At 57.6% G+C, this 23754-nt stretch overlaps 3 protein-coding genes across 6 annotated transcripts in view; all 3 read left to right on the forward strand.

Moving 5' to 3' along the window:
- The first annotated feature begins 33 nt into the window (after nucleotides 1–33).
- NLRX1 (NLR family member X1) lies at nucleotides 34–8664 on the forward strand. Of its 3 annotated transcripts, none has more exons than XM_054086923.1 (10): nucleotides 34–355; nucleotides 1167–2656; nucleotides 2931–3058; nucleotides 3236–3296; nucleotides 3876–3973; nucleotides 4474–5090; nucleotides 5540–6954; nucleotides 7770–7856; nucleotides 7952–8203; nucleotides 8346–8664. In XM_054086923.1, the coding sequence occupies exons 3-10, from the start codon at nucleotides 2938–2940 to the stop codon at nucleotides 8662–8664; spliced, it is 2970 nt and encodes a 989-aa protein (XP_053942898.1). In that variant the 5' UTR covers nucleotides 34–355; nucleotides 1167–2656; nucleotides 2931–2937. The 3 variants fall into 3 exon arrangements, with proteins under 3 accessions (XP_053942898.1, XP_053942897.1, XP_053942899.1); XM_054086922.1 differs by lacking the exon at nucleotides 34–355 and adding an exon at nucleotides 418–696; XM_054086924.1 differs by lacking the exon at nucleotides 34–355 and adding an exon at nucleotides 704–823.
- Nucleotides 8650–16766, forward strand: NHERF4 (NHERF family PDZ scaffold protein 4). 2 transcript variants are annotated; one of them, XM_054086931.1, is made up of 10 exons: nucleotides 8650–8780; nucleotides 10023–10050; nucleotides 10508–10572; nucleotides 10759–10970; nucleotides 11123–11309; nucleotides 11448–11584; nucleotides 11658–11862; nucleotides 12036–12232; nucleotides 12640–12810; nucleotides 12985–16766. In XM_054086931.1, exons 1-10 carry the CDS (start codon nucleotides 8651–8653, stop codon nucleotides 13027–13029), a joined length of 1377 nt encoding a protein of 458 aa, XP_053942906.1. In that variant the 5' UTR covers nucleotide 8650; the 3' UTR covers nucleotides 13030–16766. The 2 variants fall into 2 exon arrangements, with proteins under 2 accessions (XP_053942906.1, XP_053942907.1); XM_054086932.1 differs by lacking the exon at nucleotides 8650–8780 and adding an exon at nucleotides 9268–9423.
- A 1261-nt stretch (nucleotides 16767–18027) lies between these two features.
- CBL (Cbl proto-oncogene) overlaps nucleotides 18028–23754 on the forward strand; it is a 45020-nt gene continuing 39293 nt past the window's right edge. The window contains exon 1 of the mRNA XM_054087051.1: nucleotides 18028–18281. Coding sequence (XP_053943026.1) covers nucleotides 18135–18281 — 147 coding nt within the window. The 5' untranslated portion in view covers nucleotides 18028–18134. The remainder of the gene's footprint in view (nucleotides 18282–23754) is intronic.

The following is a 23754-nucleotide window of genomic DNA, read 5'->3' on the forward strand; positions in this document are numbered from 1 at the left end:
ATCGAGCAGGGTGCATGTGATGCCGCAGAGAGCACTGGCTCTGAGCTCAGCACCGCTTCCCTGGGTCGCTGGAGCAGATCTGCAGGCAGCGAGAGGGTAGGTGTATCTGTTTGGGTGTATGTGCGCATGTCTGTGTGTGTGTGTGTTACACAGCTGGGCAAAATCAGGCGGTGCCGCCTTGCCAGCACAGCTTCCTCGGCGCTCCTTTCCCCGTGGGGTTGCTGTTGTCCCGCTCTCTCATCTGTGTGAGGCGGTGGTGGCTGAGCACGAGGGGATTCACTTGTCCTTGCGGCACCAGCTGGGGACGCAGAGCCAGGAGCTGTGTCAGAGCAAACCTCACCTCGCAGCACCGCTGGTAAGAGCCCAGCACCCTCTCCACACTGCATCTGTCCCTGTGGTTGGAGGTACAGGTGCTTTTCCATGCTGGTTCTTTGCCGCGTCCCCAAAGCATTGGCCGCGGCCGCTCTCCCACGTTGCTTGGCGGAGCTGGCGTGCGCGGGGCAGGACGGGACAGGACGGCATTGCAGGAAGTTAGAGCTGCACAACAGCCGCCTCCGAAGAGGAGCTTCTTCCCAAGACAGGGAGGGAAGGAGGTGGCTGAGCAGAACTGGGCTCTCTCTCCTCCATGGGCTCCGTGCCTGGCAGCACGAGCACAGGGATGCGGGCTCAGCCTCCGGGCGAGGAGTCCTGCTGGAGGTAATCTCGCTGCACTCGGCGTGGCCGTCATTCTCGCCGTGCTCAGTGCCAGCCTCTCCATTGCCCTGGGTTCCAGGTCGCAGCACCACCAGCGTTTCAGCTGCGCGTCCCTCCTGGAAGAAGCGAGGTGGGAGGGATGGAGCGTGGCCCAGAGGGGGTCCTTGAAGGGGGGTCGCAGCAGGCGGGCGGCACGGGGCTCTCCGCTCGGCAGAGGGTGCTGGGAGCAGGGAATGGGATGCATTGGGGTTCTCTTGCTGCAAAGGCCTGAAGGGCAGGATAGTCAAGTTCAAGGTCATCTCCATTGCCCTCACCCCTGTGCCTCAGTTTCTCCACCCGGAGGGACTGCAAGCAGCCCAGGCTGTGGGAGGTGCGAGCAATCCCTCACCCTGCTCATCCTCTCCTGGGGCAGACAAAGGCAGAGATTTGCACCCAGCTATAGGTTTGCTAACAGCCTTCCCCCTGTGCCTCAGTTTCTCAGGATGGCAGGGGCTGTGACTACAAATTCTGCTCCTGAAGGCTCACCCTGCTGAGCCGTGGTGGGAGCTTGAGTCAGCACCGGCACAGCCAGTTCTGCCGGATCGGACCGTGTCTCATCGGGGCAGGTAAGTCTGAGCAGAGCACTGCTGCACCGAATCCCCTCGGAGCAGAGCTGCCGATTGCATCCCCACAGAGCCAGGCACAAGCAGGGCAGCTGCCCAAAGCACCTGAGACCATGGATGGGTGCTTTCCCTGGGGAAAAGGCACTGTGCAGCCTGGAGGGACCAGCTGAGCCCCCCGCCAGCCGTGCCACCGCTCCTGCTGGCTGCAGCCTCCCTGGCTGCTTGGAATGCGAGGACGCTGCGCTCAGCATCCCTTCGCGCTGCAGCCTCGAGCTGGCAAGGCCCATTGAGTGGGTTCAGCGGCTGCCGAGGACGTGGTGAGGGCTTCTCACCTGAGGACAGCATCGCTGGTCAGGGCAGACACCCCAAGGCAGCCCTGGGGCACACCAGTGCCAGACTGGGGGAGCCACTGGGCACGTGGATGTGGGATCAGCTTCATTCTGCCTTTCCAAAGCCCCTCCTCGCGGGCTCTCCCAGCCCCAGCTCCTCATTTCACACATTTCATGGCAGTTCGGGGAGGGGAGTTGGTTTGTTCTAATAAAAAGCCTTAGAATGTCAAGGCTGGGAGGAGGAAGAGTGCCCTCTCCCCAGCACTTCTGTTCCCTCGGTTATGATGGGTGTTAGAGCTGTGCCGTTACAGCCCAGTGACTCTTGACTGCTACGAGGGAGGAGATCACCCTCTGCCCCTTGTGCCCCCCTGAATTAGGTGCCTGCTCCAAGCAGATGCCCTGCAGGTGGGTTTAGGGCCAGGCAGGATTGCCCAGAAGGGAGAGCACCTCCCTGGGGTCCTGCTTTGCAGCCCTCCCACCACAATTCACCTGGTAATGCCCAGGTAGGTCTGTGAAGGGTGCTGGGTCATAGAATGGGTTGGGTTGGAAGGGACCTCAAAGCCCACCCAGTCCCACCCCTGCCCTGGGCAGGGACACCTCCCACTGGATCAGGGGCTCCAAGCCCCATCCAACCTGGCCTGGAACCCCTCCAGGGATGCGGCAGCCACCACTGCTCTGGGCAGCCTGGGCCAGGGCCTCCCCACCCTCACAGCAAAACATTTCTGCCTAAGATCTCATCTCAATCTCCCCTCTTTCAGCTGAAAACCGTTCACCCTCATCCTGTCCACCTGCACCCCCTGATCCAGAGCCCCTCCCCAGCTTTCCTGGAGCCCCTTTCAGTGCTGGAAGCTGCTCTAAGGTCTCCCTGGAGCCTTCTCTTCTCCAGCCTGAACAATCCCAACTCTCTTGGCCTGCCCTGGTGCGGAAGGTTCTCCAGCCCTCGGATCATCTCCGTGGCCTCCTCTGGACTTGCTCCAACAGCTCCATATCCCGCCTGCGCTGAGGGCTCCAGAACTGAACACGGGGCTGCAGGTGAGGTCTCCCAAGAGCAGAGGAGAGGTGCAGAATTCCCTCCCTCACCCTGCTGAGAGTCCGGAAGGATGTGCTCCAGCCAGCACAGCCCTGCTCCAGCACCACCCCGCTCCCCACGGCTGGGGGGTTTGTGGGGTCCGATGTAGGCATAGGTGGTTCCTGATCCAGGCACCCCTTGGATGGGGAGGGGGGAGCTACAGCCTCAAGCCACAAAGATGCGCTGGCGCAGGGAACCAGGAGGTCCAGGGAACCAGGGCTGTCCCCTCTCTTTCAGGCAGAGGATGTCGCAGGCCATGCGATACCCGAGCTGCCTGCCCTGGGGCAGCTGGACACCGCTGTGCCGATCCCCACCAGGGAGCAGAGGGACCCGGAGCGTGTACCTGTGCGCCGCCCCAGTGCCAGGTGAGCTGAGCTCTGTGCCTGCAGGACGGTGACCCCGAAGATGTCAGGGAAGCTCTGTTCCTGGTGGACGTTCCTCCCGTGCTGTCCGTGGGTCACCGCAGCGAGAGTTGGGCAGCGTTGGCTCTGCTGGGCTGGAAAGGGCCATCCCTCACTACGTGCACCTTCTGCTCCCTCCAGGTGCTCCAGGCAGCTCCTTCCTCAGGAAGATCCTTTGCACCAGCAGCATCTCCCTCCCCAGGTCGGTGCCACACAGCGGGGATATGGTTTCTTCTGCCCCACGGCTCTTTGCCACGGGCACTGAGCTGAGCCGTGGGACCACTGGGGCTCTGCGGGCAGGGAGGCTGCATTGCCTCCACCTGGAAACCAACCCAGACCCAGCTCGCTGCCTGCTCTGAACTCAGCCCAGGTTCTCTGCCTCGCCATGGCTTTGCAGAGGATGCATGGCGCGTGTGGGATGCATGGCGTCGGATGCAAGGCGCGTGCGGGATGCATGGCGCGTGCGGGATGCATGGCGTCGGATGCATGGCGTGTGCGGGATGCATGGCGTCGGATGCTCGGCGCGTGCGGGATGCTCGGCGCGTGTGGGATGCACGGCGTCGGATGCACGGCACGTGCGGGATGCACGGCGTCAGATGCACGGCGCGTGGCTCGCTGACCTGCCTCCAGCTGCCAGCCCTGCCCTTGCCTTGGTGTTGGGGAAGGAAAGGGGGAGCTGGCTCCACTCGCCGCTCCCGTGCTCTCACCCGTGTCCTGCCTCGAGCAGCGCTTGGAGCTGCTGGCCCCTGCCCTCCTCGTGACACTCTCCCTCCTCTTGCAGGGGCTGTGTCCACTACCAAGGAGGGTCCCAGGACCATTCTGGCCACGCCAGCTCCTCTCACCACAGGCCATCCCGGCTGAGGAATGTGGCTCCTTCTGGTAAGCTTGCAGCCCTGCAGTGAAGAGGATGGAGGGTCCTACGTGGTGGGTTGGGGGAAGCTGCGGTCTTGGGCACTGTGAGGGCTGAGACCTCATGGCTCTCTACCGCTCCCTGAAAGTTGGTTGTGGTGAGGTGGGTGCCCGTCTCCTCTCTCAAGTAACAAGTGATAGGAGGAGAGGAAATGGCCTCGAGTTGTGCCAGGGGAGGGTCAGATTGGGTATTAGAAAATATGTCTTTACTGAAAGAGTTATGAAGCCCAGGGCAGCGGTGGGGTCTCCATCTCTGGAGGTGTTCAAAAAACATGTAGACATAGCTGTTGGGCTGGCGGCTGAACTAGGTGAGCTTTTCCAACCTTAATAGTTCTATGTGCAAGGGTTAGCAAGAAATGAGTCCTTCTCTCTGTAGCCAGCTCACTGCAGTGGCTTGGGGCAGGCTACTTCCCCAGTCCCCTGCCAGCGAGAAGAAGCCCTTCTCTTCTCAAGAACTTTCCTCTTCCCAGATGCCATCAAGAAACACCAGAAGAGCCTGTCTGCATGGTTCAGCCACCAGCCCAACGAAGAGAGGCAGTTCGGCCCTTCCTTCTCACTGGATGCAGTCCATGTGGACCCAGTGATCCGGGAGAGCTCCCTGGAGGAGATCCTGAAGCCCTCCCCTGACTTAACCATCCAGAACCAGCTCCAGCAGCCCTGCAGCCAGGTTATCACCGTCCAGAACCTTTTTGATGTGGATGCCTGTGGGCGGCAGGTGAAGAACGTGGTGCTGTATGGCACTGTGGGCACAGGGAAGAGCACCCTCATCAAGAAGATGGTGGTGGACTGGTGCCACGGTCGCCTACCCCGCTTTGAGCTGGTCATCCCCTTCTCCTGCGAGGACTTGTCCCATAGTCACGCCCCGATCTCACTGCGGCGCCTCATAACCAAGAAGTACCAGCACCTCCGGGATGTGGTGCCAATGCTGGACACCTCCAACCTCAAGGTGCTTTTCATCCTCAATGGCCTGGAGCGCCTCAACTTGGACTTCAGGCTGGCTGGCACGGAGCTCTGCTGTGACCCCAATGAGCCTGTGCCTCACTCTGCCATCGTGGTCAACCTGCTGCGAAAATATCTCCTGCCAGAGGTCAGTGTCTCCATCCAGCTCCTTCATGCTGGAGAAAGGTCAACCCTGGACCGTTGCATGGCCGTTGTGCTAAGTGCTTGCAGTCCAGCTTGGCTGTGAGCAAAAAGCAGCCTCCATTCCTGGGGGGAATTCCTGGGGGTACACCAAGGTGTCCTCGTGTCTCTGCTACTGGTTTATCTCTGTGGAATCTTTGGAGAGGCCTGGTAAGGTCTCGGGCACCTAGTAAGGTCCCTGGTTGCTGGGCTGTGGTCTCCCAGACTTGGTAGGTGTCCAGTAGGGGATGGGGAAAGCTCTTCTGTCCCCTCTGCTGGGTCAGATTTGAACCAACGCCCTTTGGGCAGCAGCTTCTTGAACCCCCTGGATGGTGGGAACCTTGTGCACCGATGTGTGGGTTATGTCCTTGGGACCCTGCTGAGCACCTTCAAACTCACCAAGCCCTCTGCTTGCAGGCCAGCATCATCGTCACCACGCGCCCATCGGCGGTGCGCCGGATCCCTGGCAAATATGTGGGCCGCTATGCCGAGATCTGTGGCTTCTCCGACACCAACCTGCAGAAGCTGTACTTCCAGATGCGTCTCAGCCAGCCTGGCTGCACCGGAGAGGACAACATGGGTAACAGCTCAGGTGAGCAGGAGAACTTGGTGGAGATGTTGTCGAGGAACTTGGAGCGCCACAACCAAATAGCTGCTGCTTGCTTCTTGCCCTCTTACTGCTGGCTGGTGTGCACCACGCTGCACTTCCTCTACTTCACCAGGACGGTTCCTCCCAGCCAGACCCTGACTGGCATCTACACCAGCTTCCTGAGGCTCAACTTCAGTGGGGAGGTCCTGGACAGCACAGACCCCACCAACATCTCCATGATGAAGTATGTGGCCAAGACAGTGGGGAAGCTGGCCTATGAAGGGGTGATGTCCCGCAAGACCTGCTTCTCAGAGGATGACCTGCAGCGGTGCTTTGAGGTGGAGATGAAGACTGAAAGTGAGCTCAACCTCCTGGAGGTCTTCCGAAGTGACGTCTTCCGCTTCTTCCTCACTCCCTGTGTGCAGCCAGGCAAAGGGCACACCTTTGTCTTCACCATCCCTGCTATGCAGGAGTACCTGGCGGCCCTGTATGTGGTGCTGGGCGAGAAGAAAACCCTGGCACAGAGAGTGGGAAAGGAGCTGTCGGAGGTCATTGGGAAGGTGAGCGAAGAGGTCACTGTGGTTCTGAGTATCATCTCCAAGGTGCTGCCCTTGCGCTTCCTGCCAGTGCTCTTCAACCTGCTCAAAATCTTCCCTCGCTACTTCTCCCGGCTGAGCGGGAAGGAGCGGGATGCTATTGCCCACACCATGGCAGAAGAACTGTTCAAAGAGGAGGACTACTACAACGATGATGTCTTGGACCAAATCAATTCCAGCATCCTAGGTGTGGAGGGCCCCATGCGCCACCCTGATGAGGCCTCTGATGATGAGGTCTTTGAGCTCTTCCCCATCTTCATGGGTGGGTTACTGTCCCGCCGGAACCGTGCCATCCTGCAGCAGCTGGGCTGCTCCATCCAGAACATGGCAGCCTTTGAGATTGCCAAAGCCATGAAGAAGACGGTCATCAGGAACAGCCGCAAGGGGCTGCCCCCCTCCGAGCTGATGGACTACCTCTTCTTCCTGCATGAGTTCCAGAACGAGCGCTTCACAGTGGAGGCCATCCGCTCCCTTCGGACCGTCAACCTCTCATCCGTCAAGATGACTCCTCTCAAGTGCTCTGTCCTGGCGTCTGTCATGGGCACCACATGCCATGAGGTGGAGGAGCTGAACCTGACCTCCTGCAACCTTGATGCCAGCAGTCTGAGGATTCTCTTCCCCGTCCTGCTGCGATGCAAAGCTCTCCAGTGAGTACCACCTTCTTCTGCCCTTGGACAGTGCTCAAGACCCGGGTTCCCCCTCACCTCTGCCGCTCACAGGGCTGTGCTAGGAGCCTGAGCATGGCCAAGGCAGGGATGGCCTTTGTTTCTCCTCAGTGTAGACCTAGAGGACTACAGCATCCAACATGCAACGCTCCCCGAGCAGCCCTGCTGGGCACTGCATGCTGGGATTTGCAGTCCCAACACACCCTCCTGCAGGCTCCTCGGCAGCTCTTCTGCATCTGGTAGCACAGGTTCCCCTGGAAGACCAGCTCCCTCCCATTCCTTGGCCTCCCCGAGCCACCCAGCATCCTCGCTTAGCAGGATTGGTTCTGCTAACTCCGGGCAGGAGATTCGCCGCCCAAGGGTGGGAGTCTGGGCTGCGCAAAGGGACGCGTTCCGTTCCAGTCCATTTGTGGAACTGCACTCTTGCTGCCGCCCAGGCGGTGGCGAGCCGTGCTCACCAGAGATGGATACGGCTGTGCAGCAGGGCTGTGCGGCAATTCCTTCCTCCAGATGCTCAGGAGGGCTCGGTGGGGTCCTGATCCCTCCTCACACCTTCACGCACCTCCCGCAGACCCTGCACCCCCTTCTCGTCCCTCGCTGCTGCTGGCTCTGCCGGCTGGTCCTACCCGACCTCTGGGGTGGCTTCAATGCGCTCCCTTTTGGAGAGGTGGCCTTGTTTAGGGAGCCCAGGTAGGGTGGCGATGGGGATGACCATGAAAAAAGGAGAGAGCAGGGTTGCCAGCCCCACAGGTAATGATCATTTTGGTCCTGCCACCCCCGTGTCTCGCTCTGCTCAGTCTGCAGCTCAACAGCCTGGGCTCTGATGCCTGCAAGGAAATCCGTGACCTGCTCCTGCATGACAAGTGTGTGGTGAGCAACCTGCGGTGAGTACTGCCTCTGTCCTTGCGTGAAGCCGTCTCTGCTGTCCCCCACATCCCCTTCCCAGCCTCGGCATTGCCCCGAGCTCCTGTGTTCACAGGTTGGCGAATAACCCCGTGGGTGAGCAGGGGGCACAATACCTGGCCGAGGGGCTGGCAGGCAACCGCTCGCTGACCTATTTGTCCCTGCTGCACACCACGCTGGGCGACCGGGGCGCAGAAGTCATTGCTCAGCACCTGGCTAAGAACCAGCACCTCCAGGAGCTCAACCTGGGCTACAACTCGTTGACGGACGCAGCCGCCCTGCAAGTAGTGGAGGTGGCTAAAAATCACGCGACGCTGGACAAAGTGCAGTGAGTTCGCTCTGCCCCATCTCTTCACTCTCGCAGGAGACGCCTCCTACCCAGTGGCAGCAAGTGGGGAGTCTCCCCCTCCTCTGTGTCCTGCCCTCAGCCCTCACAGCATCTCCCGTTGGTTTTCTCTCCACCCCCACAGTCTGTACTTCAACGACATCAGCGAGGAAGGCAAACGGGCGCTTCACAGCCTGCGCATGGACCGCGACGGCGTCAGAGCACTGGTCTTCCTCACAGCAGGCACCGACGTCTCCGACTACTGGTCCAACATCCTGAACGTGGTGCAGAAGAACCTGCCTTTCTGGGACCGCGAGCGGGTTCAGCAGCACCTTGCCCTCCTCCTGCAGGACCTGGAGAGCAGCAGGAGACAGACTGCCAATCCCTGGAGGAAAGCAAAGTTCCTACGAGTTGAGAGCGAGGTCAAGAAGATGCTGGGGAAGCTGCAGCATGGGAGCCTCTAACCTGCTATCCACCCACCTGGCCAGGGAGGAGGAAAAGCTAGAGTGTGGCCCCTGCACCCTTTCCCACGTGGAGATGCCCAGTGGCTGGGTGCTACCAAGGCTGTCAAAGGTGCTGGGTACGTGGGGCTCAGCCCTCGCCTGCGGGCAAGGCCGAAGTGAGGGCAAACTGTAGGCCAGGAGCAGAGGGGACTTGTTCTTCTGGGCTTGTAGAGACCCAGCCACGAGCTGCAGAAGCGGCAGAGGGGCAGGACTCAGGCTTGCTTGTGAAACCTTTGGTAGCATTAAAGCCAACCGCTTTGTTTCCACCAAAACACACCATTGCCAAGACTTGATCTCCTCTCTGGGTCCTTCCTGCCGGAAGAACATGGAGGTGCTCTTGCAGCCATTCCTCCAGCAGTTGGGGTGGAGGGCTCCAGCCCTTCCCCACCTCGCAGGGTTACAACGGGGCAGTCCACTTCTGCCCCAGCCTGTGCCAAACCAGCCGGTCTTTCCCACCACGTGCTGCCCTTGGAGGGCAGGTGGAAGCTGGGACACCAGGATCTGTTCCTGAGTCTGGGGTCCCCGGGCACTGCTTCCCCCTCCAAGCTCTGCTGGGAAAGGGCTGGCAGTGCCCCGGGGCTGGGAGGGCAGGGGAGACTTGGGGCTGTTTAATCATTAAACTCCAGCGTCTTGGAAGAGGCGGGGACTCTGGCTTCCTTGCCACTTCACCCTGTACCTTGCTCCCTCTCCCATTCCCTGCAACCATGAAGCAAACGAAAGGTACGTGCTGGGGCAGCGGGGCTTCATCTTCTAGAGACCCTTCCCACAGGCACATCTCCAGGTCCTGCCTCCTCGCAGAGCAAGGCAATGTCCGAGCCATGGGATGGAGCTACAGCCATCCAGGATAATGCAGATGGACGTTGTGGAAGCCTTGGCAGGAGTCTCTTCTCCTTGGGTTTGGGGTTGTTGTGCTGGAAGAGGCGGGGAGGTGTTTAATGGGGAGGATGAGTAGGGGAAGGTCTCCGTCTCCATCTCCTCCTCCAGCTGGCTTCTTTGGGGCCTTGGTGACCCTTCTCGTCCCTCGCTCAAAAGCCTGGTGAGCTCCCAGGACTAACTTCCACTTGGCTGGCTGGGTAGGGGGTGCCCGTTGGACCCAAGCAGCTGCTGCCTTGCTGCTTTGAAATGCAAGAGGACGCTGGTGGTGGGGCCAAGGGCTGAGCTGCAGCCCGGGGCAGAAGGGCTGGAGGGGCTGTGTGGACTTGGCAAACCCACCAACCTGGCATGGCATGCTCAGCCTGGACAAGCCTGGAGTGCTTGCAGGTGTGGGGTCTGCTCCTAGCCTGCCATCTCCTCCGCTGACATCTCCTCTCCCTCTGCAGGGCTCGAAGGTGACAAGAAGTCTATCATGTAAGTCCTGAGCTCGCCCTGGCCGGGGGCTTCCTGGGGCTCGTGGTCCCACAACTGGGCAGTGCTGAGGCACATCCTCAGCTGAGAAGGTGTGGGTCATGGCCGCCCATCTCAGCCGCCTCCCCCAGGAAGGTCTTCCCTGAGTTGGTAGCTCAGAAGAGACATGAGGGACAGTCATAGAACCATAGAATGGGTTGATTTGGGCTGGGCTGGAAGGAACCTCAAAGCCTGTCCAGTTCCAGCTCCCTGTCATGGGCCTCCCACTGGACTGGGCTGCTCAAGGTCCCATCCGACCTGGGAGATCCCCTCTTGGCTTTCCCAAAGGAAGAGGAGGCACTGGAACTGTGGCCCCAGTTGGCCCCTTCTGGGAGGAATGAGGGTCCCCATGGCGAGGCTCGGGGTGGGGAAAGCTGTGCTGCACCACTGATGTGGCCTCACCTGCCCTTTATCATTGCAGAAAATTTGAATTTAACCCCAAAGATGGGATTGACAACCCTGCCTTGTCGCTGGCTGAGGACACGGGTAAATACCCTCATCTCCCCAGGGTTGCCCTGGGTCAGCACGGGGTTCTGGCAGCGCTGGGGCTCGGGCTCTCTCGCAGGGAGCTGTGGGGAGGAGGATGCGTCAAGCAGCAGGGATGGAGAGATCCCACAGAACCCACGCTAGGATCCCGGCAAGGTCCTCCTCATGGTCTGTCCTTCCACGCAGATGCCAAGGATATGGAGGAGCCCCGCTTCTACCTCCTGAGCAAGGGCAGCGCGGAGACCTTCGGCTTCAGCCTCCACGAGGAGCTGGGCTGCCGAGGCCACATCATCCGGCAGGTCGAGCTCGGGGGGGTGGCCCAGCGCAGGGGGCTGCAGGACGGCGACCGGCTCCTCCAGGTCAACGGCCACTTCGTGGACCACATGGAGCACCACAGGGTAAGCTGGGAGCACCTCAGGCTTTGGGAATGCCCTGGTCCTTCCCTGGGGCACAGAGGATGCAGGACACTGCTGCTCCCCGGGATCCAGATCCCACACGCGGCAGTTTGGAGAGGTGCCCTGCCCGGCGGTCACAGCCTGGGCTCTTCCAGGTGGTGCAGAAGATCAAGGCCAGTGGGAACCAGGTCCTACTGGCAGTGTTGGATGGTGACTCCTATGAAGCAGCCAAAGCCTTGGGCAGGGACCTGTCCCAGATGCTGCCGGCTGACATCCGCCCGCGCCTCTGTCACGTCACACGGGACAAAAACGGTTTTGGCTTCAGCGTGTCATGTCCGGAAGGTAAAGCATGTGGTAGGGATGCTGGCTCTGTGAACCTCCCCAAGGCAGTGCCCCACTCACCCCAAACTCTCTCTTCTCGATGATCTCGGAGGTCTTTTCCAACCTGGTGCTTCTATTCTGTGATTGTCCTCCCTGCAGGCATGAAGGGTACCTTCCAGCTGTCAGTGCGGCAGGACGGGCCGGCGGAGAAAGCGGGGGTACCGCAGGGCTCCTGGCTCCTGGAGCTGAACGGGGACAGCGTGAGGAGCATCTCACACACGCAGCTCACCCGAAAGGTGCGTGTTCCCGGAAAGGGTATTGGGCAACCATAGCTGGACACGTCCTAAGAGTCCTGTGCTTCCCGTCCAGCTTAAGCAGAGTGGCAGCAAGGTGACACTGCTGGTGGCATCCAGTGCCGTGGAGGAGTTCTACCGTCTGCGGGGTCTGCGGGTCACGGCCGTCACGGCGGACACCTCCTGGCTCCCCTTCAAGGCACGGGAGCTGCACATGGTGAAGGGTCCGGCGGGCTACGGGTTTCTACTCAAGGAGGACGACTGCAGGTCAGGAGCCACAGGTGAGGGGTGAGGAGACGTTCTGTACATGAGCAAGGCACGAGCGAGGGTTGGGAATAGCTGCAAGCCCTGTGCCCACAGCAGGACCCTCTCCCCACCTGCATTTGGGGGGCAGCGGTGCTGGTTCCCCCGTGGCTGAACACCTCTGTGAGCATCTCCTGTCCCACTGCGCCAGGCCAGTTCCTGTGGGACGTGGACGCGGGGCTGCCAGCTGAGCAGGCAGGGATGAAGGAAGGGGATCGTCTCCTGGCTGTGAATGGTGAGAGCATTGAGGGGCTGGACCACCAGCAGACGGTGCTCAGGATCCGAGCCAATGACGACCAGGTGACGATGCTGGTCATCGATCCCGCTGGCGATGAGTTCTACCACTCGGTAGGTTTTGGGGACCCAGAGTGGTCCTGCCCTGGCTGGAGGTGCTGCAAGGTTGCATGATGGCTTTGAATTGGAGGGGGAAAGATTCAGATTAGACACTAGGAAGAAATTCTTCACAATGAGGGTGGGGAGGCCCTGAAACAGGTTGTCCAGGGGAGTTGTGGCTGCCCCATCCCCGGAAGTGTTCAAGGCCAGGTTGGATGGGGCTTGGAGCCCCTGATCCAGTGGGAGGTGTCCCTGCCAATGGCAGGGGTGGGACTGGGTGGGCTTTGAGGTCCCTTCTGACCCAAACCATTCCATGGTTCTTTGTCTTGCCCCCAAGCCTGCACAATGAGGTCCTCCTTGGGGGATCTGGCTTGCCATGGAGCACCAGGAGCTGCATGGCAATCCTTCTTCTGCTCTTCCAGATCGGCTTGTCCCCTTTGCTGTCCTTTGAGGACAGTGACCCTGCCTCAGGCTCCAGCACGCCCTCCCTGCCCTCTCCTAGTGGCTCCCCTGGACTCTGTCACGTTGAGGTGGGATCAAAGGGACCTGGCTCCTGGCTGGTGGCTGCTGCCAACCGTATAGGCTTCACACAGGTAACGCCTCTCTCCAGGCTCTCTCAGCAGTGCTGCTCTGAGCCCTGGTCCCCGTGCCGCCGGCAGCAGGGGCAGGGCAGAAATACCCCTCCATCCCACCTGTGGGGCAAGGGTGGGGTCGGGTGGGGTGGGTGGGTGGGTTCTGCCCACAACGACCCCGCTGTGTCCCTGCAGAACTCGCACCAAGAGGAGCAGAGAAGGCTGCACCAGGCGTTTTAGCAGCCCAGGAGCATCCAGATCCAGCCACGCTCCCTCACATAGCACTTTGACCCAGACCACGTCCAGCCCATCTGTGGCCCCTGTCCGGCTTCCCGAAGAGCACAGCATGGCCATCGCATGCACAGCTGCTGCATTTCCATGCCTGCAATGGGGCTCGCAGCATCACACCACCTCGAGACTCAGCTTGGCCGACCAAGGCTCTTCCCAAGCTTTGGTGGTGGCTTCTTGCAGCCTGGAGACAGAGCCGTGCCTTTGCCCACCTGGCACTGAAGCCCTTGCCCAGCTCCAGGCTCTGGGAGCTGCCAGGAGAGCCAGAGCACCATCCTCTACACTGTGACCAGGAGACTGGGGAGCCCAGAGTGGCCCATGGCTAGCGTCCCGGCCAGTGGGTGTAAGGGAAAGAGAGCAACGGAGGCCAACAGGACACTGGTGGGATCTGCACTTCTCACTGTTGGCTGCAGTCCGCTCCTGCATGGACATCTCGCTTGTGCTCCTCCTCCCATCCTTCCTGTGGGCAGTGGGTGTCCGCCCCGTCACAGTACTCTTCCTGTTTCACCCATGTGGGGTGTGATTAAAGGACAAATCCACTCTGCTGTTCATGTGGGTAACGTTATGGAGAGGATGGTGACTTAACAGCGCATCCCAGGCTTTCCTTCAGCTCCCGCTGCGCTGACAGCACAGTGTGAATGGTTCCCACCTCCCCTCGCTCCCCTCAAGTGCTCTTTGCTGCCCTGGAGCCCCTTCTCCACCTCACCGGCGAGGTGAAGGCATAACGAGGGGCCAAAAGCTTGACCTACTCCCTGGTCTCATTTCTCTCCCTGTTCTACCGCCTGCTCTCACCCTCCTGGTCCATGCGTCCTCCTGGTCCATGTGTGCTCCCGCCCCAGGGACCTGTTGGAGCTGAGCTGTGGATAACAGCGAGAGCAGCTCCAGAGGGCTTTTCCTCCCCATGCCTTTGCAGAGAGAGATGCCTCAAAGGCACCGACGGCAGCTGGGAGCCTCCCAGGTGCCCCACAGCGCTACTGGCTGTTCCCATTTCCACCCTTGTGAAGGAGATGCTGGTTCAGCTCCCTGAGACTGGCTTTGCTCCTGCTCGGTGTCCGCTGCCGCCCCAGCAGCTCCGGGGAGCAGCGCCATGCCCTCGCCATGGGCTGCACCGATGCTGCATCCCACCTCTTCTATCCTGTATCCCGCTCATCCCACCGCGCTGACAGTACAGGGTAAGTGAGTCCCATCTCCTCTCGCTCCCCAAAAGTGCTCTTTGCTGCTCTGGAGAGAAGCCCATCCCCACCCCACCAGCGTGGGGCAGGTGAGCTGCGGGGCCACACCGCGCTCCTGGTGATGCTCTTCACCTTCCCTTCCAAGTGCTGGCTGCTTCCACAGCTCCTGGTGTTGCCAAGTCATTTCTGGGAAAGGGGAAAAGGGGACAAACGCGGGGACTACGAGAGGGACAAGCAGGCAGACCCTGTGCTTGGATCCCAGGCAGGGGCTGCAGCCAGGTGTGACCCGAGGACTCCCCTCGCAGCGTGATGCATGAGGAGCAGCGGTGCGTGCACACCGGGGTGGGCATGAGGGACCCCTGGAGGGAAAGAGAGAGCCCTAAAGGGAAAGTTGTACCTCTCTTTTGAGTGTGGGAGAGTGAAAATGAGCACAGAGTTTTGCATGCGGCAAAGACCGCAAACCTCTCTCTGGCTGAGGTTTCACCTCTGCTAAAATCAGCCCCTTCTGAACACTAACGGAAGCAGCGAGGCAATGGCTTTTGCAGGCAGGGAAGTCTCTGCCTCTGTTGTGTCCTCTGCCTGTACCACATACCCGGGAAGCAAGGGCTCCGTGCCCAGAGCCTTTGCACGCTGGCAGCAGGGCCAGCCAACAGCGCCTGGTTTGGGGATGGGCGCTCAAAGCCAAAGCAAGGTCCCTGCATCTGTCCCACTGCCCCTTTCCACTTCTGCCCTCACCTTCATGAACGTCTTGCTTGTCTTCCCGTGCCTTCTCTAGGTTCTACAGCCTCTGCCCGAGCTCTTCACTGCCAGCTTCTGCCTACCACGTAGGTTGGATTGGAGCCATGGTGATTTTTACATTTGGCTCCACAGAGCCGATGTAACCCTCCCCCTTCCCCTCCCCAGGTACTTGTGGTATCCCCGAGCTGGCCAGGGCACCCTCAGGTGGTCAATCCGGCTTGATTACTAGCCAGAATCCATTAGCATCTAATGGGAAAAGCCTCAGAAACACAGGCTCAATAAATGTTGACATATTTGAGGTCGATATAATCCTTAGGAAAATTTGCCCAGGTAATTAAAGCCAGACAAGGAGTGGCCTGTCCCAGAAACATTTACTAACCTTTACTAAAGGCAATAAAATCAAGACTGAGAGTTTTATAAACCAGCTACGCCAGGCTCGCTCGCTCTATCCAGCGCTGCACGCTGCTTCCAGCGCTCCTGCTCATCTGTGTGCGATGTGGGAACTCATCGTGAACCATCAGCTCTGGAAGCGCATCCACCGGTGGAAGAAAGCAGCACAGTGCTTTGCTGGGACACAACCACACTGATTGACGATGTGCAGGGATGGGAGGAGAGGGACAGCCTGGACAACCTCCCCGCGGCCAGCACCACAGGCAGAGCGCGGTGCATCCCTCCTGTGTACCACGACAGCGGCTTTTCCATGCTGCTGTGGCCTTGCACACCTGGCACCCCAGGAGTCAGGGAATTATGGAACTGTTTGGTTGGAAAAGACCTTTGAGATCATCAAATCCAACCGTATCTGTCCACTGCTAAAGCATATCTCCGAGCTTCCAGCTCCTGTGTGAGATGGGGTGCATCGATGCTGCAGGGGAAGCGAAGAGGTGAGCTCCGTCCGGGGAGGAGCCCAGCTCCGCAGAGGATGAGGCTGTGCTGTCCCTCCCCTAGGCTCCAGCCAAATCCCAGGAGCTCTCGCTTCCCAGAGTGAGGTTGGCCAAACTGCAGCATCTGCTCTTCTGGTTTTGCCTTCTCCCCTCCTCAAAGCCAGTGCCGTCAGGCTGGTGCCGTGCTGTACCAGCCTCAGCTGGTTTTACGTAAAGGAAGTGTTCCTCTGTCTGGGAAAAAGGCTGAAAAGAGGATCTGAAGGCAGTGGAGAAACAGAACTGCACTTACTTTCAAGCCCATGTCGTAGTTTCTGAAGGTTTCGCGTTGTCAGCTCTGGCAAAAGCCTGACCTGCTCTCTCGTCTCCTTTCTCTCCCCGTTCTTCTCCCTGCTCTCACCCTCCTGGTCTGCACATGCTCCTGTCTCCGGGGACCCGTTGGAGCTGTGGGTAACGGGAAAGCAGCTCCTGAGGGAGCTCTTCCTGCTGCCTTTGTAGAGTGACACCTCAAAGGCAGCAACAGCCGCCGGGTGCCTTCCAGGTGCCCCACAGCACTGTTGGCTGTTCCCATTTTCATCCCTGTGAAGGCCACGATAGTTCAGCTCCCCGAGGCTGGCTGTGCTCCTGCGTGGCCTCTGCAGCTGAGCACAGCCCCAGCAGTGCAGGAGAGCAGGGCCAGTGCCTGGGGCACCGCTGCATCCCACATCCCCATCCTGCATCCCGCATGATGCATCCTTCACCTTCCACCCACATCCTCTTTCCTGCATGTTCCAATCTTCATCCCACACCCTCCATCCTGCATCTTCCATTCTCCATCCTCCTTCCTGCATCCTCCAACCTTCTTCCTGCATTCTCCATCCTCTGTTGTCCTCCTTCCCGCATCCCGCATTCTCTATCCCGTATCCTCCATTCTCCATCCTGCATCCTCTCCCCCACATCCTATACACAATTGGGGGTGAGGTCCTGGCCGCTCCTGGGGTGGGAGCCAGCGCCGTTCCTGGTGGGATCACTGCTCCCTGAGTGAGTTGGGATGGGATCCAACCCCACTCGTGGTGGGATCACAGCTGGGACGCTGCCTTTGCCCTGGGTGGATTGGGTGGGTGCCAGCCCCACTCCCTGTGGGATCACAGCTGCGATGCTTCCCTCACTGCGGTAGGTTGGGGTGAGATGAAATGTATTGGGATGGATTTGAGGTGGGTGGCAGCCCCATTCCCGTTGGGATCATGGTTGGGATTTGGGATGCTGCCCTCGCCTGGGTGGGATGGGGTGGGTTGAGGTTGATGTCAGCCCCATTCCCAATGGGATCACAGCAGGGATGCTGCCCTTGCCCAGGGTTTGTTGGGGTGGGTTGGTTGAGTGCCAGTCCTGTTCCCAGCGGGATCACGTCTGGGATTTGGGATGCTGCCTTCACCAGGCTGGGCCGGGTGGGTACCAGCCCTTTTCACAGCGGGATTGCAGCTGGGATGCTGCCCTGGCTTGGGCTGGGTTGGAGGGGTACCAGCCCCAATCCCAGTGGGATCACAGCTGGGATGCTGCCCTGGCTTGGGCTGGGCTGGATAGGTGCCAGTCCCATTCCCAGCGGGATCACGGTGGGATGCTGCCCTCGCTTGGGAGGGGTTGATGCCAGCCCCATTCCCGCCGGGATCACGGTGGGATGCTGCCGTCTCCCTGGGCTATCGAACAAAGAGGGAACGCCGCTGCTGGAAAGGAGAAGCGATGCCGCGTTGCCACCTCCGGAACAGGGGGACGGGGATGGTGCCGAACAGACCGCGGCCATTACCGTTCCCATGGCGACCCCGCCCCACCCGCACCAAACATGGCCGCCGCACCGCCTTCACTTCCGCACTGCGCGTGCGCCTCCGCCTCTTCCCCCTCGACCAATCAACTCCGCCTCCTCCCACGCAGAGGGAGGGGCGTGCAGCCAATCAAGCACCGCCTCCTCCTGGGCGGGGAAGTGCGCAGCCAATCAGCGGCGGCTCCTCCCTAGCGGAGGGGAGGGGGTGGTGCTATTCGCGCGGAGAGGGGAGTGCAGCCAATCAGCGCCGCCGGAGGGGGCGTTGCCAGGCGCGCAGTGGAGATCATAACCAATCAACTCCAGCAGAGGGGGCGTTACCATGTGCTGAGGGGGGAACGTAACCAATCAGCGCGCGGTGTGTCCGGGAGGAAGGCGGAGCGGTCCTAGCGCCCGGCGCCCCCGCCGCCACCGCCCCGGTTCCCCTGCAGGGCCCGGTACCGGAGACGGGGCGAGGGGCCGGGTGTGCGGGCCCCGATGTCGGCGCCGCTGAAGAAAGGCCCCGGGGGGCTGATCGGGTTGATGAAGGACGCTTTCCAGCCGCACCACCACCACCTCGGGCCGCACCAGCCCGGCGCTGTGGACAAGAAGATGGTGGAGAAGTGCTGGAAGCTCATGGATAAGGTGGGGGGAGGAGAGGGGGGGAAGGGGCGTGAGGAGGGGGTGTGGGGCAGAGGGGGCGCTCTGTGTGTGGGGATAAGCCGGGGGGTGAGGAGGGGCAGAGGGGGAGAGGGGGGGAAGTGGAATGTCTGGGGGTTGGGGGGGTTATGGGGCAGAAGGGGTGTAATTGAGGGGGGATAAGCTTCGAGGTGAGGGGTTTGTAGCGGGGAGAGCTGTGGGGCAGAAGGGGGTTGGGAGGGGAAACACTGGAGGTGGAGGGTTTGCAGAGAGGGAGAGGTGTGAATTTTGGGGTGTGGAGGGGTTGGGGAGGGGTTATGGGGCAGAGGGGGGTTAATTTGGGGGGGGAAGCTTGGAGGTGAGGGGGTTGCGGGAAGGGAGAGCCCTGTAGGTTGAGGGAGGGGTTATGGGGCATAAGGGGTTTGAGTGGGGGAAAGCCTAGAGGGGAGGGGGTTACAGAGAGGGAGAGGATGGGGGGGTGAAGGGTTTGCAGAGAGGGAGAGGATGGGGGGGTGAAGGGTTTGCAGGGAGGGTGAGGATGGGGAGGTGAAGGGTTTGCAGGGAGGGTGAGGATGGGGAGGTGAAGGGTTTGCAGGGAGGGTGAGGATGGGGAGGTGAAGGTTGGGGTGGGATTATGGCGGGGATGGGGGACATCAGCTTGGAGGCATGGGGTTTGCAGGGTTTGAGGGGGGGTGAGGTAAAGCCAGGAGCTGCAGGGTTTGCAGGAGGGGAAGGGGAGAGTGAAATTTTTTGGGTGAGCTGAGCAGGAGCTGAACAGGTTGGTGAAAGAGGGGAGGGTTTGGATTGGAGGATGCAGACCTGGTCAGGAGAATCTGGGCTCTGCTGTTGTATCCCCGTAGATGCTGGGGGGGGCACTGGTTGGGAGAGAGGGTGGGTGTGGGTAGTGCCTGGTGGGAACCATGTGTGTATCCCAGTGGTGCCAGCAGCCCTAAAACTGGACAGGGGAAGAATCTGGGATGTGCTTGTCTGCTGGCGAGTCTGGTGTTTGGGTACTGGGTGGTGAGGCTGAGCATCTGCTTTGTAGCTGTTCAGGTTATCCTTTTCTGAATGAACAGGGATGCGTTAGTGACCTCAGCACAAAGCCTTTTCCTTAAAAGTGGCAAAACCAGTGAAAGTCTGAATGGAACCCTCTGTGGTAAATGTGTGTAGTTACACGAACATTGGGAGTGTGAAATCTAACCTTAAACAACAAAACTCAGTGGCATGGGAATTGGGAAGACCACCTCCCTGTCCCACTACCTGCACTGGGGTAGCTGAAATTCTCCCCTCCTCTGCCTTTTAAAAGGCCAGGAAATGGCTTCTGCCGAGGGCAAGACACCAGACCTTTTGGCCTGATGGTGTGATGGGCAACAGCTGTTGATTTCCTAGCCCAGCTAGGTGTGCTGGTAAATCCATTGCTTGAGGAAATCCCAGTGAATTGTTAGTGAAATCTAGCATTATTTATGGGGTGACCCAGGGAGTAGGCACAGGCATCCAGAAGACAGCATAAAAGAAAACCCCTTGTAATGTTCTTCCTGGGATTTTGATTCATCTTGTGATGTCTGTTGAGAAGCAACAGAGCTGGTGAAGGGCTGGAGCACGAGCCTTATGAGAGGCGCCTGAGGGACCTGGGGTTGTTTAGCCTGGAGAAAAGGAGGTTGAGGGGAGACCTCATCACTGTCTACAAGGACCTGAAAGGAGTTTGTAGTGAGGTGGATATTGGTTTTTTCTCCAAACTAACAAGCGATGGGATGAGAGGAAATGGCCTCAAGTCGTGCCAGGGGAGGTTCAGATTGGTTATTAGGAAAGATTTCTTCACTTGAAAGGGTTCTTGGGCACTGAAATGGCCGCCCAGGGAGGTGGTGGTGTCCCCATCCTTGAAGGGATTTAAAAGGCAGGTAGATGAGGTGCTCAGGAATGGTTTAGTACTGGACAGGTAGGGTTGGGCTTCATGGTCTCAAAGGTCTTTTCCAACCAAACAATTCTACGATTCTACTGTTCAGTGCTGAGAATCAAGGCCAAGCTCACCATGCTGGAGTCTAAAGCCTTTAGTGATGCTGGGTTCAGGGCCCTAAAAGTAGCGCAGAGTGAGAGCATCACTGGAGTTGCCTGCAGCCTTTGGGGACTGTCACCTCGCCACCTTTCTCCCCTCCAGGAGCAGAGCAGCAGGGCTGATGGGCAAACCTCATGCAACTGCCCTGCGGGCTTGTGCATTCAGCTTCTCTTTTTCTTTTCCCTGCATTGTTTATGCATGCGGTGTCTGAATCTCCTGCAGTAGATGCTAAAGGAGGCAGAGTAGATGACTTTTTTAAAGACACATTAAATGATGTCTATGCCAAGAAATCACTTCGTGTTGGCTGTGTCTACAGAAGACAGGGTTTATAGTTGTGCCCTGCTGTGCTCGTGATGAGCTTTGATCACCATCTACAGAGAGAGGCTGGGATAAATAAACTCTTTTGGGAGGTGCCAGTGTTTCTTTGAGGGCAAGACGAGTGTAGATGTGGGAAAGGTAGTTGGAGCATGGAAAATCGGTTTAATTTGCAGATACAGCTTGTAAGAACGTGCATCTTCATCCCTGTGCATGTGATAAAGGTGTGGACGTCAGCCTATGTTAGACCTGACAGCCTCATCTGCTCAAAGGAGAAGGTTGGCCTGAAAAAAAAGCTTTTATCACCTTGGCATTTTAAATTGTAGAGGGGTGGTTTTGAGGGGTACTGTCGCATCTTCACAGCCACACAGCCAGTCTTTGGCTGTGGCCCCTCTCTGCCATGATGTCACGAAGAAAGCCAAGGCTGCTCTTATGTCCATCGCAAGTTAATGTAGCCTCTTCTAAACATGCATTGCCTTCACAGTTCTGCTCATAGGCAGCATCCAAAAGCTCTTGGGTGTAGGCATTACTTTTAAAATCTTAGAGTTGTTCAGTTTGATAGTACAGGAGGAAAGTTTTGGCAGTGAAAAGCCTTTCAGATGTCAGTCAGGTTTTACACACATCCAAATTAAAAGTCTTTTTAGTAGCATAGTAAATTGCTAGGCTCACACAGTGCTCATGCAACCAGTGGTGAGAGGGACTGCATGAATGGAAGGTGTTGGAAATGGGTCAGTTTTGTGGGCCAAGTAAATGAAATGGCAGGTGCACATAAAAAAATACTGGTGTGCATGTTTAGTAGCTCACGTGTTTGCTTTTCAGACTTGCTTGCTGTATCTGTGTGCTGTATCTGTGTCATTTGCGACCCGATTCGTTAGTCTGCATAATTAGCTGGCGCTGTCAAAGCATTCGTGCATCCCTGGTTTCAGATGTGACTGATGAATTTCCTACGCGAGTTGATTCTTGTCCAAATATTTTCCCCATAATGTTCTCCATAAGCTGCCTGGTGTTTTCCTGTCTTTCAGCCTCTTTTGCTTCAGGTTCTCCTTTCTGTCAGTATTAACCGTTCCTACTGCAGCTGCCTATGGTCATGTACAGGATGGACAGAAAATGACCCTTTCCATCCCTGCACAGCAGGATTTTCACCTTCAGCTGTATTATTTCCTTGCAGTGCCTTGAACTTGATGAAGTGCAGAGGTTGGGTCAACCATGAGAGCTGACACTCGTTTGTGTTAGTCTTGCTTGCTCCTTTATCAGTATCTTTAGCAAATAAAGCAGTGTTTAGCGTAAGAAGGCATTGGCTGGTGGAAACAATTGGTAGTTTTTACACAAAAGCATGAGATTGAGGATTGGTTCTCACAGACATGGTCTGGGCAGTAGATAATGGGTTCATTGCTGCAGATTATATTTGAAGAATAGGTGGTGGAGTCACCAACTGCTTGGGATGAGGCGGAAGAACGGTAGAGTACTTGTAAGGCTTTGAGATAAAGCTTCCGTAAACAGGGTACTGATGCCGTTCAGCGTCTAAAACGGATGTAGAGAAATGCCATTGTAGGTCACCTTCATTGTGAGCTGAAGAGAGGCCAAATACAAATTCAGCAGGAGATAAGAGATGTTTGAGTAGGATTGCTTTCCCTGTTGGCTTAGGATGAAATGAGATGGAATTTCAATAAAGAAAGTCTCAAAAGAAGGAAGGAAGGAACTATGGCTCTTCCCAATTGTGTAAAGGGGTCTGAGCTGGAAGGGAAGAGCTTATCATGCACTTCTTCCTTACTTTATGAGCATGTACCTAACCCAGTGGCAGTGTTTTTAGCTAATGATTTTTGCTGTGTTTCTCTACCTTGTGCCTGGGATAGCGCTCTGTACGCGTTCTCACAGCTTTTCTACACTGGTTACCCAGCTCCTGCATTCGTACAAGTCTAACAAAGCAGCACTGGAGAGAAATATTGTAAATCCAGAGATTGGTCAAGGCAAGCTGCAGGATCTTTAGGGGAAAGACTCAATTCCACGCCTGGAAAAATCTATATTTTTTCTCTTGAATGAGTAGATAACGTATTCTTTCTTCAAAACCGAGGGGGAAAAACTGCTTTTTGATTATTTCCTACTCTTGAGTTTGGAAAATGAAAATCACTGAAGTCAGTTTTAGGGTTCTCCACAGGCCAGCTTCTCAGAATCTTTATGCTAAGCTTGAAATGCTTTATTGGTATTTTTAAAGTCCAAAATGTCTCTGTAAAAGGCTTCTTCCTGAGGGAGTGAAGCATAAGCCAGGCAAGCTTGGACGTTTGGGTGGTGGTTTAAAAACATGGATTGTTGCATGTGTTGCCATCACACCTAATTGAAAATGTGGGCTGGTTTTTGCTCAATTCCCTTCCCCGTTGCTGGTCCCTGAGGAAGGCAGGGTAGCTCGCTGAGGGGCAGCTGTTCCCAGGGCTGGGAACATTCCTTTGTATATTGTCACGATGCTGCAAGTGCACACGTAGAGAAACAAGGAAAACGCAACTGGTTTTGTTGCTGCCGTGCTACAAAATGACCGAGTTTGCTCAAGAGGCAGCCGTTCCTAGTTACGTAGCTTTGTTTGAATGCTTATCTTGGCTAATTTTGGTCTACTTGGTAAACAGAGATGCTCGTTTGATAATAAAATCAGAGCAGTTTTGGCCTGTCTGTTAACTATTTGAGGTGTCTTTGCAAGTTACTCCTTCGGGAATGTTTTCTACAGGCTGTGAGAATGAAGGGTTTGCAGAACTTGCTGTTGAGGTTTGTGACGTTATTGAAACACAGTGGGTCTGCTTCTTCTCTTCTGGTTGCTTTCAAGGGGTAACAAGCAAACTGGTTTCTGTTGCACATGAGAAGTGTGTACTCTGACTCGTGTGCTTGCTTAACGTGGCTTCCTTATAGGAACCGACTGTGTTTTTATTAAGGTTTTAAACCCACTGTGTGATAATTTCTGTTGAAGAACAAGGGTTGCTGTCCGTAGCACAATTTGTCTGTGTCCAAGGAGCATATTTCGAACCTATTCATGGTGCTTAGTGAAGCTGGTTTTATTCAGGAGTCAAATGCATCGGCTCAATTTGTTGATATGGTTCGTTGTGCAATGTTCACTGACTCCGAGGAAGC

Source organism: Cuculus canorus, chromosome 23 (genome assembly GCF_017976375.1).
Source record: "Cuculus canorus isolate bCucCan1 chromosome 23, bCucCan1.pri, whole genome shotgun sequence".
Classification (NCBI taxonomy): domain Eukaryota; kingdom Metazoa; phylum Chordata; class Aves; order Cuculiformes; family Cuculidae; genus Cuculus; species Cuculus canorus.